General features: G+C 58.8%; 2 protein-coding genes across 5 annotated transcripts in view; one reads left to right on the plus strand and one right to left on the minus strand.

Moving 5' to 3' along the window:
- On the minus strand, nt 1–15,118 carry LOC100075609 (upregulator of cell proliferation). The gene is given in 8 exon segments (XM_029075392.2): nt 1–2,797; nt 2,799–4,086; nt 4,786–4,842; nt 5,138–5,197; nt 6,916–6,974; nt 8,606–8,698; nt 12,320–12,420; nt 15,018–15,118. Coding segments are annotated over 6 exon segments (2,829 nt in total). The 5' UTR covers nt 8,623–8,698; nt 12,320–12,420; nt 15,018–15,118; the 3' UTR covers nt 1–1,449.
- Nucleotides 14,937–16,728, plus strand: part of UBE2D4 (ubiquitin conjugating enzyme E2 D4 (putative)) — a 15,244-nt gene continuing 13,452 nt past the window's right edge. For 3 of the 4 annotated variants that reach the window (XM_039913456.1, XM_029075388.2, XM_039913455.1), the window contains exon 1: nt 14,937–15,064. In XM_039913456.1, the coding sequence (XP_039769390.1) occupies nt 15,041–15,064 (24 nt within the window). In that variant the 5' untranslated portion in view covers nt 14,937–15,040. The remainder of the gene's footprint in view (nt 15,065–16,728) is intronic. The other variant, XM_029075389.2, reaches the window with a different exon arrangement.

Consider the following 16,728-nt stretch of genomic DNA (forward strand, 5'->3'; position numbering starts at 1 on the left):
TACAAGACATGCTGCCTGCCCACGAGGAGCTTCCACTCTAATGGAAGAGCTGAACTTCCCACACATGCCTTAGTGGGAAGTTGAGACGGTTCTGACTCCTTCAACCTCCACAGTACAAGCTTCTGTTTGTGGTGGTGTGAGGGCAGGGCTTTTTTGAGCCTGCGGAGATCTAGTTTCTAAAACAGTTGAAAGGCCTCTTTGAGCGCAAAGACCCCAGGAGGTGCCGTGGGAGGGAGAGAGCCCGTGTGACCCCAGAAATCGCCAGGTCTGGGGGCCCAGGGCTCCGATCTTTTGGAGGCCCCTCTAGGCCTAGCGCCGGGCCTGGAGTCCCACCCTCCGGGCCTCTGCTGACCCGGGCATTTACTGACTTCAGCTGCTTGCCGTGCAACGGGTATTAAAGTGCGCTCAAGCTACTCTTTACCCATCCTCCCGAGAACAGTCTGGGGAGGAAAACGACCCTTGGCCCCCATAAAGTGACATTTTTATGGTGCCCTTCCCAGGTGCGACCCGAACGGGAACTGAGCGGAGATGGGGCGGGCCCCGCAAGGGGAGCGGCGACGTGGAGATCCCCAAGCTTCTTTGCTACCAGAGATGCTCCCCAAACCTCTGACTTCTAGAGGGGCCTGACTTGGTCGTGGGACTGAATCCCGGGGTGAAGGGTTAAGGAACATTAAGCTCCCCCAACATCAGGCCCTCATGAGCCAGGAGTGGGGCACGGTGGGTGGCTTCTCGAGGGCTGGGGGTTGGGGAGTTTGCTCTACTGCTGGTTGACTTTTGTTCACGCTCCCCGGGAAACTCCATTCCTGAAATCCCTCGGGAGGGTGGGAAACCGCAGCCTAGAAGCAAAGACCTGCCCAGGGTAAACCGAGAACCAGCGTCGACACGAACTCTAGGCCCACGGTCCAGGGCCACCGGCCTGCGAACGCTCAGCGGGATTTAACGCCGGGGCCCGGGAGGGTCCGCGATGCTAACGGGAGCGACGACCCCTGACCCCGGCTCCCTTCCAGTGCAACATTCCGACTCCCTGCCTCTAGCATCCCCTCTCCCTCGGGTCCCGGAAGCCCTCTCGGAGAGGGATCTGGGACCGCCGCACTCCGCTCCGGGAGCGCTTGGCTTGGGATGGGATTTCAGGGGCTTAAAGATGCTTGAGAAGCCGCCTGGGGCCCCGAAGACCTCCTTAGACCTCCTTAGACCAGCTGTGCCTGAAACTCTCTCTGTCTCTGCCCGATAAGACCACCTCCGCCTCCGGGGGCGTGGGGAAATTGGGTGCCCGGGCCTCCCTGCTGCCCGTCAGGAGATTCCGGCTCCTCTCTTCCACCGGGCCTTCTACGGGCCTCTCCCCGAGAGCCGGGCCGGGCGCGGGCCCCGACCCCAAGACAATGCCCCGGAGGATGGCCGCTTCCTCTCCCAACGCTCGGGGGGGGGGGGCGACTCTCAGCGGCCTCTCCCTCAGGACAGCGGTCCCACGTGGGCTGACGCCTTACTGCTCCCTGGCGCTCCCAGGCGCCTCACCCGCTCGATCAGCTGCGAGATGCTTCGGTCGGGGTCGGGCGGGCCGTTGCGCAAGTTCTCGATCAGGCAGCGCTTCACCTCCAAGGCGGCCTCGCTGTAGGCCAGGCTGGCCGGGGCCATGGGGGGCGTGCCGTGCCACAGCCCGGGAATGTGCCAGGTGTGGCCCCTGGTGGGGAGGAAGGCCGCCTGGCCAGGTGTCCGCCCCGGTCCTCGCTTCTCCAACCCCGCCGCGGCAACGCTCCGCTGCCCCAAGGGGCCCGCCCCCTCCGCCGGGTCCCAGGGGGCAGCGGCCGGGCTCCCGGGGCCCTGGTGCAGCAGCAGCTGGCAGCTCGGCCTATGCCCCAACCGCTCCATCCGGAGAAAGGCCCGCGGCACGGCGGGTGGCACGTCCGCGGCGTCCGTCACGCTGACCAGGACGACGTGGCTCAACCCCACCGCCAGCGTGGCCCGGGCCACGTCCCGCTCGTCCACGTCGCCCTCCTCCCCGCCCTCCGGAGCCGCCCGGCCCCGGCCCGCCAGGCCCTCCGAGTCTATGGCCAGGAGGAAGTCCCAGCCCAGGTCCCGGCTGAAGGGCTCCGCCACTTCGACGAGCTGCAGGACGTCTCCCCGGGCCCGGCCGCCGCCGGTGGCGAACTGCAGCCCGAACATGGTGTTGAGGAGGGTGGATTTCCCCACGCCCCGGGCTCCCAGCACCGAGAGCACCAGCAGGCGGCACCTCCCCCGCAGCCGGGCCTGGAGGGCCGTCAGGACCCCCGCCACCCACCGCAGGGGGAGGCCGCCGGCGTCCCCGTCTGCCAGCCCCAGGGGAAACCCGGCCAGGAGCAGCTCGGCGGCCAGTCTTGGGAAGTGGGCAGATGGCCCCCGGGGCCCCGGCACCTTCCCCGCCTTCCCGGGGCCGCTTTCGGCCTCGTAAAGCCGCCCCATCTCTCTGAGGAGGGGCCCCGCCCCCAAGGAAGAGGCCGCCCGGGGTTGGCCCAGCGCCTCCAGCCCACCGGGGTTAGGCCCGGGGGGCGGAGAAGCTGCCGCTCGCAGTTCGGTCAGATGTCCCGGGGTCGGGCGGCCCGGTCCGTAACTCAGCCATTTGAGAAAATAACCCCTAACCCTCGGGGAGGTGTCCGCCAGCCCCTTGAGAAACCCCGGCAGGTCTCCCGGCAGCCCCCTCGGGTCCCGCTGCGTCCGGCCGGCCGCCGGCCCTTGGCCCGGCTCGGACTTCTGCCCCCCGGGGGGGTCTTCCCCGGGCCCCCGCGGGCCGGCCGGCCCCAGCCCCTTGCCCGCCCCCCCGCCTCCGGGGTCCTCCCGGCAGCTCCGGCGATTCCCCGGGGGGCGGCCCCCGGCCTCCGCTTCCCCCGGTGGCTCTTTCGGCCAACTCTCGGGCCCTCTGACACTCCGCTCCGTCCTCGTCCACGCACATCCCCAGCTGGCGGGCGGCCCGGGCCATGTCTTCCAAGGACGCCCGCCGGACGCCCGGGGCCCCCACGACGCCCCTGATGACCGACCGCAGCCTCCGCACGAAGCCCGCCCGGTCGGTGCCGCTGACCTTCACCAGGACGTGGGAGTAGTCGATCTTCAGCTCGGACATCAGTTTGCCAAGGAAGCGCAGGTTGGCGTGGCGCCGTCCCCGGTAGGGGCTGAGGATGAAGTAGCAGTTAGGGGGAGACTCCTTCAGCGAGCTCAGCAGCTCGTACTCCTGGACCCCGACGTTGTCCGTCAGGATGAACACGGCCGAGGAGACCTCGGTCAGGAGCCGGAACTGTGGCCAGTGGCTTCCGACGTCCCCCCGGAGGTTGGTGACCGCGAGGGGCTCCGGGAAGATGTCCTGGGCCCCCTTCCCGCTGGGAAGGTACCAGGAGATCTCCACCAACCCTTCCGAGATATCCCGGGAGATCCCCCCCAGGGCCATGTCCCGGTGGACGAAGGTGTCGTGGGGCGGCTGTCCGGGCCCGAGGACGGCGTTGAGGATCTGGGACTTGGAGTGGCTGCTGATTTCCATCCGCACGAAGGAGATGGTCGGCATCCTGGCGCGGACCACGCTCTCTTCCCTGCGGCCCCCGGCTTCTCTTCCAGCGGGAGGGCCCCACGCCTTCACCACGTCCCTCATGGCCCACAGCAAGAAGGTGGGCTTGCCACCTTCTGCGTCCGGAACCACCAGGGGCAGGGCAAACTGGCACAGGGCCATCTTTAGGAGGATCTCCTGCTGCAGGAGACTGTCCGAGCAGAGCAGCACGACGCACAGGAGGTCCAGGGGGCTCAGCGGGACCTCGGGGACGGCCAGCTCCGAGAACGAGTAAATGTCATCATCGCCCGCCAGGCCCTCCTCTTCCCCGGCAGCGGGCGGGCCCCCGCCGGCGCCGGCTCCCAGGGGCGACCCGGGCATCACGGTGGTGTCCCTGGCCGACCCGTCCAGAGCCAGCAGCCTCCGCAGGAAGCTCCAGGGCAGGTCTTTGGGTCCCTGGGGAGCCCAGCTCCTTATGCTGCCGGAGCTGATCCGGCGGACGTCCTGGAGGCCGAGCTTCCGGTCCCGCCGGGACTCCAGGCCCACGAGCGACAGGAGGCTCTGGAGCCTGTGGCTGGCCTCTGTGGGGAGCAGAGAAGCCGTGAGCACACACCTGCGAAGCAGAGAACAACCCGGCCTCTGTCTCTTCCCTCGGCGGTCAGGAAACGTGTCCCGGGATTCTGTGGTATCTCCCAAGTGAGAGAGAGAGAGAGGCAGCGTGGCCTAGTGGAAAGAGCACAGGCCTGGCCGGGGAGGGTCAGAGGATCTGGGTCCTAATCCCAGCTCTGCGACCCGGCTGGTGCGTAAACTCAGGCCAGTCACTTCGCTTCTCTGTGCCTCAGTTATCTCAGATGTGAAATGGGGGTTAAGGTTGAGAACCCTACGTAGGACAGGGACAGTGTCCAACCTGATCATCTTCCGTCTACTTCAGCGTCTGGTTCAGTGCCTGGCACTTAGTAAGCGCTTAACAGATACCATTAAAAAACAGAACGCTTAGTACAGCACAGGACCTGGGAGTTGGCGGACCCGAGGTCTAATCCCGACTCCACCACTTGCCTGCCGGGTGATCTCAGGCAAGTCATTTCCCCTCTCTGAGCCTCAGTTTCCTCATCTGGAATACGGGGACTCAATATCTGTTCTCTCTCCGTCTGTTCTCCCAGATGGGTCTCCCAGTCTGTGTAGAGCCAGCAGCTTAGTTCAGCGCCTGGCACGTAGTCAGCGCTCAGCAAGTACCTTTATTATCATTTTATCATCATCATCGTTATTCCTGAAGGTCGTACCTGAGAGAAGGTCTGACTCCTTTGGCTCTCTGGTCTCCTGAAGCTGATCCGTCCCGTCTGTGGAGGAAGCAGAGGGGAAGCAAGTGAGTTCTCAGGTCTAATTAAATGAAGGGTTCTCGGGACGGCCCGGGTCCCTCCTCCTGGTGGAGCTGACGCTGCAAGTCACTTCACCTCTCCGGGCCTCAGTTTCCTCATCCGGAAAACGGGGAATCGATATCTGCCTCCCAATCTGGGTCCAACCCGGCGATCTCATTACCTAACCCAGAAGATGAGTTCAGCCCTCAGGACATAAGCACCTGACAAATATCGCAGTTATTACAGTCACTATTATGATTATCATTAAAGGCTGTACCTGAGAGGCGGTCCGACTCCTTTGGCCCTCTAGTCCCCTGAAGAAGTCGATCCGTCCCATCTGCGGGGGAAGCAGGGGGAAGCGAGGGAATTCTCGGTTACGGCTAAATGACAGGGTCCTCGGGACAGCCTGAGTCTCTGCTCCTGGTGGAGCTGACGCTACAGGTCAAAGCTAAATGCGTCCCCCAGGCCGCCGGCCCTTCCTCCCAAGTGGATGGATCTGTTTTCCCGGTTCTGAGAAGTTCTAATCCAGGAACGGACATGTGGAGCGACAGACAGTGAAACCAGAGACCAGCCCGACCTTGGCACAAAGTACCCTATTACTTAAGCACCATCAGGTACGGGTCCCCTTTTCCTTTCTTCCTCCAATCCGTAATAGATTTTCTTGTCTGTCTTCCCCGCTAGGCTGTAAGCGACTTGAGGGTACGGATATTGTCATCTTCTTCAATTAAACTCTCCTAAGTGCTCAATTCAGTGCTCAGTCCACTCAGAAGGCACTCGGGAAATACCATGATTCGCCGGATTGGTTGAGGAGACCCCCAAACTAAAATGCAATAGAAATCAGTGTTGCGAGTCTGCTTCTAACTATGGGGTGAGAAACTTATTTTTAGGTGAAGAAGGAAAATATCGTGAAACAAGAGTCTCCAAGATTTCCTCCCCAGATGAATAGGTCTCAGCCCCCACCCTTTTTTCTTTTAGGTATTTATTAAGCCCTTATCGTGTGCCAGGCACTGTACTAAGCACTGGGTAGAAACAGGATAATCACAAAATAAAATAATCCCCATTTAGGGCTCCCAGTCTTAATGCCCATTGTACAGATGAGGTAATAGATGAAGCACAGAGAACTTAAGTGACTTGCCTGAGGTCACACAGCAGACAGTGTTCAATGGCTCCTCCTCCCCATTTGGCCAGGGGAAAGAATTCCCCAGAAAGGGGAAAAGATAACAACAACTTTGCAAACAGCGATCAGACCATTACATTTGTTTTCATCAGACCTTCTCCTAGGGAGTGATGATGATGACACTAATAATGATAATGATAATTGTGATATCTCTTAAGCACTTACTATTTGCCTTGGCTTCACTTTATTATTAAATCCCGAGGTCGACACAAGATAATCAGATTGGACCCAGTCCCTGTCCTACCCAGGCTCATGGGCTAAGTAAGCATACAGAGGGAGGAGTGGGTTCAAAAACCAATAAAAGAACTTTGGAACGCAGCAGATGGAATTCCCTACCATGAGACACTGTGCAAGTGGAGAATATCAACAGGTTCAAGACAAATTTGGACAAATTCAGGGGTGAGAATTAGGATGCAACAAGGCTCAGGAAAGGTTCACGCTGCCTCGTGGATGAGAGTCCATGAGGGGTTATTACAGGAAAAAATTTGAAATGCTAGAGCGTAAGTTCTTTGTGGGCAGGGCACATGTCTTTTAACTCTCTGTATTTTCTCAAACTCTTAGTACAGTGCTCTGCACTCAGTAGAGTGCACACAATAGATTGAGGGTCTTGAGCATGAGTCTGGGAGTCAATCCATCACTCAAGGATATTTTCTGAGCTCTTACTGTGTGCAGAGCACTGTACTAAGAGTTTGAGTCAAGAGACCTGGGGTGTAATTAGGGGTCTAGGTGGGCTTTGTTCTCATCTCAGCCCAGAAAGCCCTGGCATAAGGGAGATGAAGGAGGTCAGGGAGCAAGAGACGGGCCCAGCGGGGGGCGGGGGAGGGGGTGTTCGGGGGAAGACCGGTGGGTCGGAGCCCCTCTCAGATCGTCTGCTCTACCTGCATTTTCCTCCGCCGCCCGCGCCGCCTCAGAGGTCTCGTCTGCTGGGGCCGAGGGTCTGAAACAATATGAGAAAGCAGATGACATCAGGATTGGGAGGACAGATTCCCAGCCCGGGGCCGGGTCACACGCTGCTCCAGAGGACGAGGCCTCTCCCAAGCGCTCAGTACAGTTCTCGGCACACAATAAGTGCTCAAAAAACACCACAGATGATGAGGCAGGCGTGGGCGGGGCGGACCGAATGGAGGCATGGCATCACCGATCGGGACCATCTGTAAGCCGATGTTGCAATCCCTCGACCCCGGCGGTACGCTGAGGGTGCTGAGGTGGCTGATGGGGTAGGATGGACCGGGGCCATGGTTGGGGGTTGGGGGTCAGTTAAGGAAGACGTCATGGAGGAGGTGGGTTTATTCTAAGGGGCGTAGAGGGAGGGAGGAACGTGGTTGGCAGATTTGTTGGCAGGGGGAGTTCCAGGCAGGGAAAGAGGGTGAGCAGTGATTTGGAGATGAGAGTCGCAAATGAGGAAGAATTAGATGATGCACTGGGGAGGAGCACAGAGAAGGAGCCGGGCCAGACTGGGAGAACGGAGCCGTGACTAAGGGGGGGAACGGTTGGCGGAGAGCCTGGAAGCTGAAGCCTTTTGGAGGGAAGGGGGTTAGGACAGTGGGTGTCCCGTGGTGAGGACCTCCCTTCCCCTTCCCGTGGCACAGAAGAGCCAGGGCGGTTACGAAGAATGAGCCCAAGAAAGGGGCTGCCCCCTCCCCCACCCCCTTCAGAACCCTGGGCTTTATTTCCTAGGCAAACGGTCAGGGGGACGGGTGTCCAGTGAGACCTCTGACCTCTCCCCCGGGCCCCATCCCCTCCTCTCCCAGGCACGGCTCCGGAAAGGATGTCGGGGCCGAGGTGAGCGTTCCCCACGGGGGTGGTGGTCACAGGGTCCCGCTGACAGTCCGCACTTGAACGACGCTCCTTCTCCACGGGGAGTCCAGGCCCAGAGTAGGGAAGGGATCGGTTCAAGGTCAAACGATAAGGTGCCCACGAGAGGCCATCAGCGCCCTTACCCATGAGAACTTTCCTTGTCAGTAATCAGTCTCGGGGACAGAAATCACCTCGGCTCCCGGTTAAAAGGGTCGCGCGTGGAACTGGCAATGTGGATCTGCCTGAGGGGACCCCGGACAGGAGACCTCAATCCTGACGGCATCGTCCGGTAGGGGAGGCCCCCATCCCACCTCAGTTCCTCGGGCGCCAGAAGCCTCTGGCTCCTTGCCCTACTTTGACCCCGGGACTGACTTTCCGGCCACCAACCTGGGCCCCCCAAAAGCCCAGGCTGTAGAAAGTCGGCGTGCCCCCCGCCCCCGAGACCAAACAGCTGGCAGGGTGCCCGGGTGTGTAGCGGGGAGAGGGCGGAGCGTCACTGGGGCAGCCTCTTCGCCCAGCCGCGACCCGCTCCCCAGCAGGAAAACAGTTAAAATCACCGGACGTTCTCAGGCTCTTCCAGCTGAGGATTCGGAAATCTCCGGCGGGATTAAATTCCCCTCAACGGCTAACGCAAACCAGAGCCCTTCACCCGAGCATTCCCGCCCCTCAGCAGGCCGCCGGGCCTCTCCATCCGGGCCCCGCCGGGCCCCGACCCCGGGGGGGGAGGGAAGCAGAAACGGGCGATCGGGGAGGAGAAAGGACGGGACTCACCCGGGAGGAGCCTCCATCGGAACCAGGCGAGGCAAGGCTCTGGCCTGGGCTGCTCTGATTTCCTCCTGGCCGAGAGGGTGAGTCACTCTGTCTCTGAAAGGAAAACCATTGGGTGGAGTTTGACCCCCAAGATAACTAGGGATTGCTCAACGGGCACTACTCCAGGAAGGCTGGCTGCCACGAGCGGCACGGGGCCTTCTCTGCGTGGCTCCCAGGGTACTCGGCCCCCCGCTCCCGTGCCCTGGCCTTGCCTCTCCCACACCTACAGGCTGCCGGCTCGGACGACCGTCGGCCCGTTCTGCTCCGCGAGGCCCTGGGGTGCCCTCCTCCTGACCCAAAACCCGCAAGAGTGACGTTAGCTTATCCTCTCCCACTGCTGTCCCCGGGGGGGACCCCAGAGCAGATCCCGAAGTCCGGCGGGACTGGCGGTTGGGGACCGGTGCAGGGTGAGGGGGCGGCGAGGAGAATCGGCAGTTTCAGAATCTTTGGGGAGCGGCTGTCAATCACGCATGGCCATGGGCCAATGGAGACATTCTTACCTCCGTCACACAGCAGAACGTGGGCGCGGGCAAGGCTCCTGAGCACCCTACATGCCTAATATAAGGGATGCGACCATCTGGGGAACTTTTTAAAACATGTTTTTTGGTCGCTGTTAAGCGCTTACTATATGGCAGGTGCTGGTCTAAAGGGTAATCAGGCTGGACACAACGTCCCACATGGGGCTCCCGGTCTCCCAATCCCCACTGTACAAGTAGAGGAACTGAGGCACAGAGAAGTTAAGTGACTTGCCCAAGGTCATATACAGCAGATGAGTGGCAGCGCCGGGATGAGAACTCAGGTCCTTCTGACCGCCAGGCCCGTGCTCTATCCACTAGGCCACAGTGTGTATCTCCACAGACTCTCTCATCCCAGCTCCTCTAGAAGGGCTTTCCCAATTCTTTTCCAACCCTCTGAACTGTGCCAACCCGACAACTGCCCCTAGCATTTATTCGATATACAGCCCTTACTGCATACTCAATTGCACATCCAATTATTTAGTCTGACTTTTCATCCTTACGTAATAATAACGACGACAGTATTTCTTAAGCGCTTACTATGTGCCAAGCACCGTTCTAAGCGCTGGGAAAGATGCAAGGTTATCAAGTTGTCCCACTTGGGTTGCACGATCTTCATCCCCATTTTACAGACGAGGTAACTGAGGCACAGCGAAGTGAGGCGACTTGTCCAAAGTCACACAGCGGATAAGCGGCGGAGTCGGGATTAGAACCCACCACCTCTGACTCCCAAGCCCGCGCTCTTTCCACTAAGCCACACTGCTACTCCCGATCCGGTCCTTATTTTGTCTTTATCCTCACTGGATCCCCACCTCCAGTCACTCCCCCTTCAATACGGGCTCCTCAAGGTTGCTTGAATCACCTTCCACTAGACTGACAACTCCTTGAGATCAGGGATTGGGCCTACCGACACTATTGTCTTCTCCCAAGAGCTCACTAGAGTGTTCCACCCTCGCTAAGAGCATAATAAGTACCATTACTTGATTGACTTTCCCGAAAGCTTGCTTGGCACACACTCCAAAACTTCCAATCCTTGCTTATCACCACATCAACAAAAACTCCAGATTTTCAGAAAGCAGCTCTTCCCATTTTACACACAGCTCTCTTCCCCTACGACTCCCCAGTCCGCACTCTTCGCTCCTCCGAACTGTACCCCGCTCTCGTCTCACCTGTCTCCGATCCCTTCCGTTCATCCGTTCACTCAATAGTATTTATGGAGCGCTCACTACGTGCAGAGCCCTGTACTAAGCACTTGGAACGTACAATTCGGTGACAGATAGAGACAATCCCTGCCCAGTGACGGGCTCACAGACAGGCTGGCCTAGGACCCCCACCTTAAACCTGCCGGTCCTTAGCCTTACCCTACCTTCAGCCGCTCACCTCCTCCAACAGCCCTATAGATTTCCCTCCCTCCGAGTCACGCGAAACCTACAGCTGCCTCTGGCGCGGAGGTGTTATTTATAAAATACCGAGACGATGGACCGATCGACTGCTATCCATCCTCGGCGCCCGTGTTCACGTACGGGAGTATTTTTGAACCGTCTGCCCCCCAACCGGTGAATTCCCACTGAACCAATGGTCACTATTACAGAGTTTTCCCATAACATGAGGTCCTTCGAGGCCAAGAGGGCCCTCCGTTATAGGAGAATTCTTTATCGAAGTCCCAAATCTAGGGGGACCGACCCCCGGCCTGAAACGATTCGCCAACATCCCTAGAAGCAGCAGCGTGGCTCAGTGGAAATAGCCTGGGCTTCGGAGTCAGAGGTCATGAGTTCGACTCCCGGCTCCGCCACTTGTCAGCTGGGTGACTGTGGGCGAGTCACTTAACTTCTCTGTGCCTCAGTTCCCTCATCTGTAAAATGGGGATTAAAGTGTGTGAGCCCCATGTGGGACACCTGATTACCCTGTATCTCCCCCAGCGCTTAGAACAGTGCTCGGCACCTAGTAAGCGCTTAATAAATACCAACATTATTAGAAGGCTCTGTTTGCCAAGTTATTGCAACTCGGGCCTCCTGCAATAACTACTAGGTACCACCATGGGGCACTTCAGGCCCAGGGTGAATTTTTCTAGTTTTCCTTGAATTAAGGGAATAAAAATAATAATTGTGGCATTTATTAAGCACTTACTATGTGCCAGGCACCAGGGCAGATATAAGTTACCGGGTTGGGCACGGTCCCCGGCCCACATTGGGCTCACGGTCTTAATCCCCGATTTTACAGATGAGGGAACCGAGGCACGGGGAATTGAAGCCACTTGCCCAAGGTCACACAGCTGACAAATTCATTCAATAGTATTTTTTGAGCACTTACTATGTGCAGAGCACTGTACTAAGCGCTTGGTGGCAGAGTCAGGATTAGAAACCAGATCCTTCTGACTCCCAGGCCCGTGCTCTATCTACTAGGCCACGCCGCTTCTCCGTGAAGCCAGGAAGCAACCGCCACCAAGATCCAGACATCGCCCTCACAATCCTAGGCCTATAGGAGGGAGAATCAGTCGTAGCAGACGGTATCCAAACGGATGGAGGACTGTGTCCCTGCTTGAGAAGCAGTGTGGTCTAGTGGATAGAGCACAGGACTGGGGATGCGGCGGGGTCAGGAGGACCTGGGTTCTTATCCTGACTCCGCCGGTCCGCTGTTTGACCTTGGGGAAGTCATTTAACTTTTCTGTGCTTCGGCTACATCATCGGTAAAATGGGAATCGACTGTAAGCCCCACGTGGGATCTGGACTGTGCCCAACCTGACTCGCTTGCACTGACCCCAGTGCTTTTTACAGTGCCTGGCACCTACTAAGTGCCTAATACCGAAAGAAAAAAGAAAGAAAGAATATGTCATTTCTTTATTCTGCACTTACATCAACAACAGCTATTACTATTATTTCTACCGATCGCCGGGATGGTGGAAAGTATGGGAAGCAGGACGGAACGGCCAGCACCCAGACATCAGCTGTCAATCGTGTGAACTCCTGGATCAACCCGGATCCACACGTGAGGAAACTCTACGACCGACTGGCTCCCTGATCTCCCATCCTAACATTTTCAGATCAACAGGGGGTGACGTGAGTTGGCCAAAGCGATTCTATAGCGTCCTGCCTGGTCTGGTCCGGGCCCTCAAATCCCCAGCCCTTGCGGTCCGATCAGGTGGACGCAAAGATAAACTTACTTGTGTTTCGGCTGGGTTCGGATACTTCCTCAGCTGCCCCTGCAGGCCCACCTTCCTAACTCTTTTGAACTGGGCGGTACAGCAACTGGAGTGATGACAGGCTGAAAGAGAAGCCTGGCTTGAGACAAAGGGAGACAGGCCTCATTCCTGGGGCGTGCTATCAAACAGGTGGGTGACCTTGCCCGGGTTCAGTTGTCTCCTGGGCAGGTGGGACTATAACGCCCGGCGGCCCTGAGCAACGGGTGCCGAGAAACGAGATCTGGGCCCTACCGGTGCCGCTGGGACTCGTTTCTGGTCCGGCTCGGTCCCAAGCTGGACTTTGAATATCAACCAATTCAAGAGGGCCTGGAGGTCTGTGATGAGGGGGAGTCAGGGATGGAGAAGACAGAGTCAGGAGGGTTGGATGATGGTCCATCCCAAGCCGGGAAGGAAGTCAGGGATGGACACAATTCCCCCCAACTTTCCCGGTGTCGCTGTTAGAGACAGAATCCCGGGATAAACGGACCCAGGGCTGAAGGGGGGGAGGGGGGGCATTACCGAGGGCCCAGCAGAGGTCCGGAAGAAGGTGGGGAGGGAGTGATATTTCAAATCCCTGACAGGGTTATAGCAGCAGTTAAGCAGCAGGAAGCGTCTTATCAGATCTTAATTTTTTTTTTCCCCAAGCTCCCCACGAAGGAGTGTCTGAAGAATGTTCTTGTGCATCTGCCTCTCTGAATTGGCAGTGAGGAGCCGGGAGAAGCAGCCGGGGAAGCGGAATGCAGAGCCAACAGTCCCCCCCATCTCTTTTATTTCTGCCTCCAGCTCCCCCCGGCCCCGTTTCCCCCTCTCTTCCCTTCTTGCTGTTTCCCCCAGCTCTCCCCTCGCTTCTCCCCCTCCTTCTCCATTCCTGTCTCTGTCTTTTCCACTTTGCCTTCCTCCTAACCCCAATTCCCCCCCTCCCATTTTGCAAAAGAAGCATGGAGTAGCGATGATGACGAGGACAATGATGAGGGTATTTGTTAAGCGCTTACTATGTGCCAGGCACTGTTCTAAGCACTGATGGAGCACGGGCCTGGGAGTCAGCACGTCATGGGTTCTAATCCCGGTTCTTTCCCTTAGCTGTGTGACCTTGGGCAAGTCACTCGACAGCATGGTTCAGTGGAAAGAGCACGGGCTTAGGAGTCAGGGGTCATGGGTTCTAATCCCCACTGCCACCTGTGTGACTTGGAACACTTCTCGGTGCCTCAGTTCCTTCATCTATAAAATGAGGATGAAGACCGTGAGTCTCAGGTGGGTCAACCTGATTACCCTGTATCTACCCCAGCGCTCAGAACAGTGCTCGGCACCAAGTAAATGCTTAAAACATACCAACCGACATTATTATTATTACTGGACGTCTCTTCAACCTGTTACCTCATCAGTAAAATGGGGATGAAGACCGTGAGCCTCACGTGGGCCAACCTGACTACCCCGTATCTCCCCCAGCGCTTAGAACAGAGCTTGGCACCTAGTAAGTGCTTAACAACTACCAACCAACATTATATTATTATTACTTGACGTCCCTTCGACTCAAGTTGCCTCATCCCTAAAACTGTAAGCCCGTCACTGGGCAGGGATGGTCTCTACCTGTTGCCGAATTGTCTATTTAATGTTGGTATTTGTTAAGCGCTTCCTATGTGCAGAGCGCTGTTCCAAGCGCTGGGGTCGATACAGGTAATCAGGTTGTCCCACGTGGGGCTCCCAGTCTTCATCCCCATTTTACAGCTGAGGCCACTGAGGCCCAGAGAAGTGAAGTGACTCACCCACAGTCCCCCAGCTGACAAGTGGCAGAGCTGGGATTCGAACCCCCGACCTCTGACTCCCAAGCCCGTGCTCTTCCCACTGAGCCATGCCGCCCACTATATTCCAAGCGCTCCGTGCGGTGCTCTGCACGTTATAAGCGCTCCATAAATACTATTAAGTGAATAATAATAATAAGGTTGGTATTTGTTAAGCGCTTACTATGTGCCGAGCACTGTTCTAAGCGCTGGGGTAGACACAGGGTCATCAGGTGGTCCCCCATGAGGCTCCCAGTCTTCATCCCCATTTTCCAGATGAGGTCACGGAGGCCCAGCGAAGTGAAGTGACTTGCCCACAGTCCCCCAGCTGACAAGGGGCAGAGCTGGGATTCGAGCCCACGACCTCTGCCTCCAAAGCCCGGGCTCTTTCCACCGAGCCGCGCTGCTTCTCTGAAAAATGAATGAACAAAATGGGGAGCTGGGAGTCTCCTGCGGGACAGGGACTGGGTCCGGCCCCACCGGCTTTTGCGCACCCCTCCCCGGCGCTCAGTACAGAGCCAACACCCCGATTATTGGTATTTGGGATCCCTTCGCACCTGTCACCTCGAGGCTCAGGGGTCGGGGGGAGCAAAGCGGAGGGAACCCGCGCGGGGGACGGGGGCAGGACGGTCGCCGGGGGCAAGGCACGACTCCCTCCGGTCCTGGCCGGGCCCCCTGGTCGGGCTGGTCCCTCGGAGGCCACCGGATCCCCGGGCCGAGGGTCGGGCCGGGCCTGGGGCAATGGAGGCCCCCGGGGCGGCCCGAAACTACAACCCCCAGCATGCCTAGCGGCGGCTCGGCGCCGCGCCTGCGCAGACGGCCGCTCTCCTCCCCTTGCAGAGCTGTGCGGCGGCCGAGTCCGGCTGCGCTCGCCCGTGGCCGCCCCCCGGCCCGGGCCGTACCGGCCTCCCGCGGCGGGAGAAGGATGGCGTTGAAGCGGATCCAGAAGGTAAATCTCCCGCCCACCCCGTCGCTCGCCGTCCGCGGCCGGGAGAGCGGCGGGGCCCGGCGCCGCCGCCGCCGCCGCATAGCGAGCCGAGGCGGGGCGGCGGGCGCAGGCGCAGAACGCGGGGGGGGGGGACGGGGGGGGGAGGAGGCCGGGGCACCTGCCAAAGCGCGAGGCGGCGCCTCCGCGCGCCGCTGCCTTAAAAGGGAAGAGCCGCGGCGCGCGGGGCGGGGTGCGCGCGCGGAGGGGAGGCGGCGGTCACGTGGGAGGCGCGCGCGCGAGCCAGGGGAGGGCGGGGGGGGGCGGGGCGCGTCACCCGGAGGGAGGTGTCAAGCTTCCAGCGGCCTCTTGGGGGCGCTCTCCCGCGCCGGCGCCCCCCGACCATCTGTTGCCGAATCGTCCCTTCCAAGCGCTCAGCACAGTGCTCTGCACACACTTAGCTGCCCAGGAAATACCATTGAGTGACACACACACACCCTCTCGCATAATTATACTGATAATGTTGGTATTTGTTAAGCGCTTACTATAATGTTGGTATTTGTTAAGCGCCCACTATAATAATGTTGGTATTTGTTCAGCGCTTACTATAATAATGTTGGTATTTAGAGAAGCAGCGTGGCTCAGTGGAAAGAGCGCGGGCTTTGGAGTCAGAGGTCAGGGGTTCGAATCCCGGCTCGGCCCCTTGTCAGCTGGGTGACTTTGGGCGAGTCACTTCACTTCTCGGTGCCTCAGTGACCTCATCTGTCAAATGGGGATTAAGACTGGGAGCCCCACGTGGGACAACCTGATTCCCCTGTGTCTACCCCAGTGCTTAGAACAGTGCTCGGCACATAGTAAGCGCTTAACAAATACCAACATTATTATTATTTGTTAAGCATTTACTATAATAATGTTGGTATTTGTTAAGCGCTTATTATAATAATGTTGGTATTTGTTAAGCGCTGACTACGTGCAGAGCACTGTTCTAAGCGCTGGGGGAGATGCGGGGTCATCAGGTTGTCCCACGTGAGGCTCACAGTTAATCCCCATTTTACAGATGAGGGAAGTGAGGCGCAGAGAAGTGAAGTGACTTGTCCACAGTCACACGGCTGAGGAGTGGCAGAGCCGGGAGTCGAACTCATGACCTCTGACTCCCAAGCCCAGGCTCTTTCCACTGAGCCACGCTGCTACTATGTGCAGAGCACTGTTCCAAGCTCTGGGGGAGATACAGGGTCATCGGGCGGTCCCCTGTGGGGCCCACAGGCTTCATCCCCATTTGACAGAGGAGGGAACTGAGGCACAGAGCAGTGAAGTGGCTTGCCCACAGTCACACAGCTGACAAGGGGCAGAGCGGGGATTCGAACCCATGACCTCTGACTCCCAAGCCCGGACTCTTGCCACTGAGCCACGCTGCTTCCGTGGGGGTCCCAGGAAGGGGGACGGGGGTGCGTGCTGGCGTTTCCCTGGGGATGAGGACCCCCCTCCCCAAATCCAGTCACCTTCGCTCGACCTCCCCAGGCTGACCACTTCCGCCTCTCTGACCTGCCCCGAGGCCCCCCGTGCCTCAGTGGAAAGAGGGGCTTGGGAGTCAGAGGTCGTGGGTTCTAATCCCGCCTCCACCACCTATCAGCTGAGCGACTTTAGGCCACTCACTTCACTTCTCTGGGCCTCTTCTGGGGGATGAAGAC

Source organism: Ornithorhynchus anatinus, chromosome 11 (genome assembly GCF_004115215.2).
Source record: "Ornithorhynchus anatinus isolate Pmale09 chromosome 11, mOrnAna1.pri.v4, whole genome shotgun sequence".
Classification (NCBI taxonomy): domain Eukaryota; kingdom Metazoa; phylum Chordata; class Mammalia; order Monotremata; family Ornithorhynchidae; genus Ornithorhynchus; species Ornithorhynchus anatinus.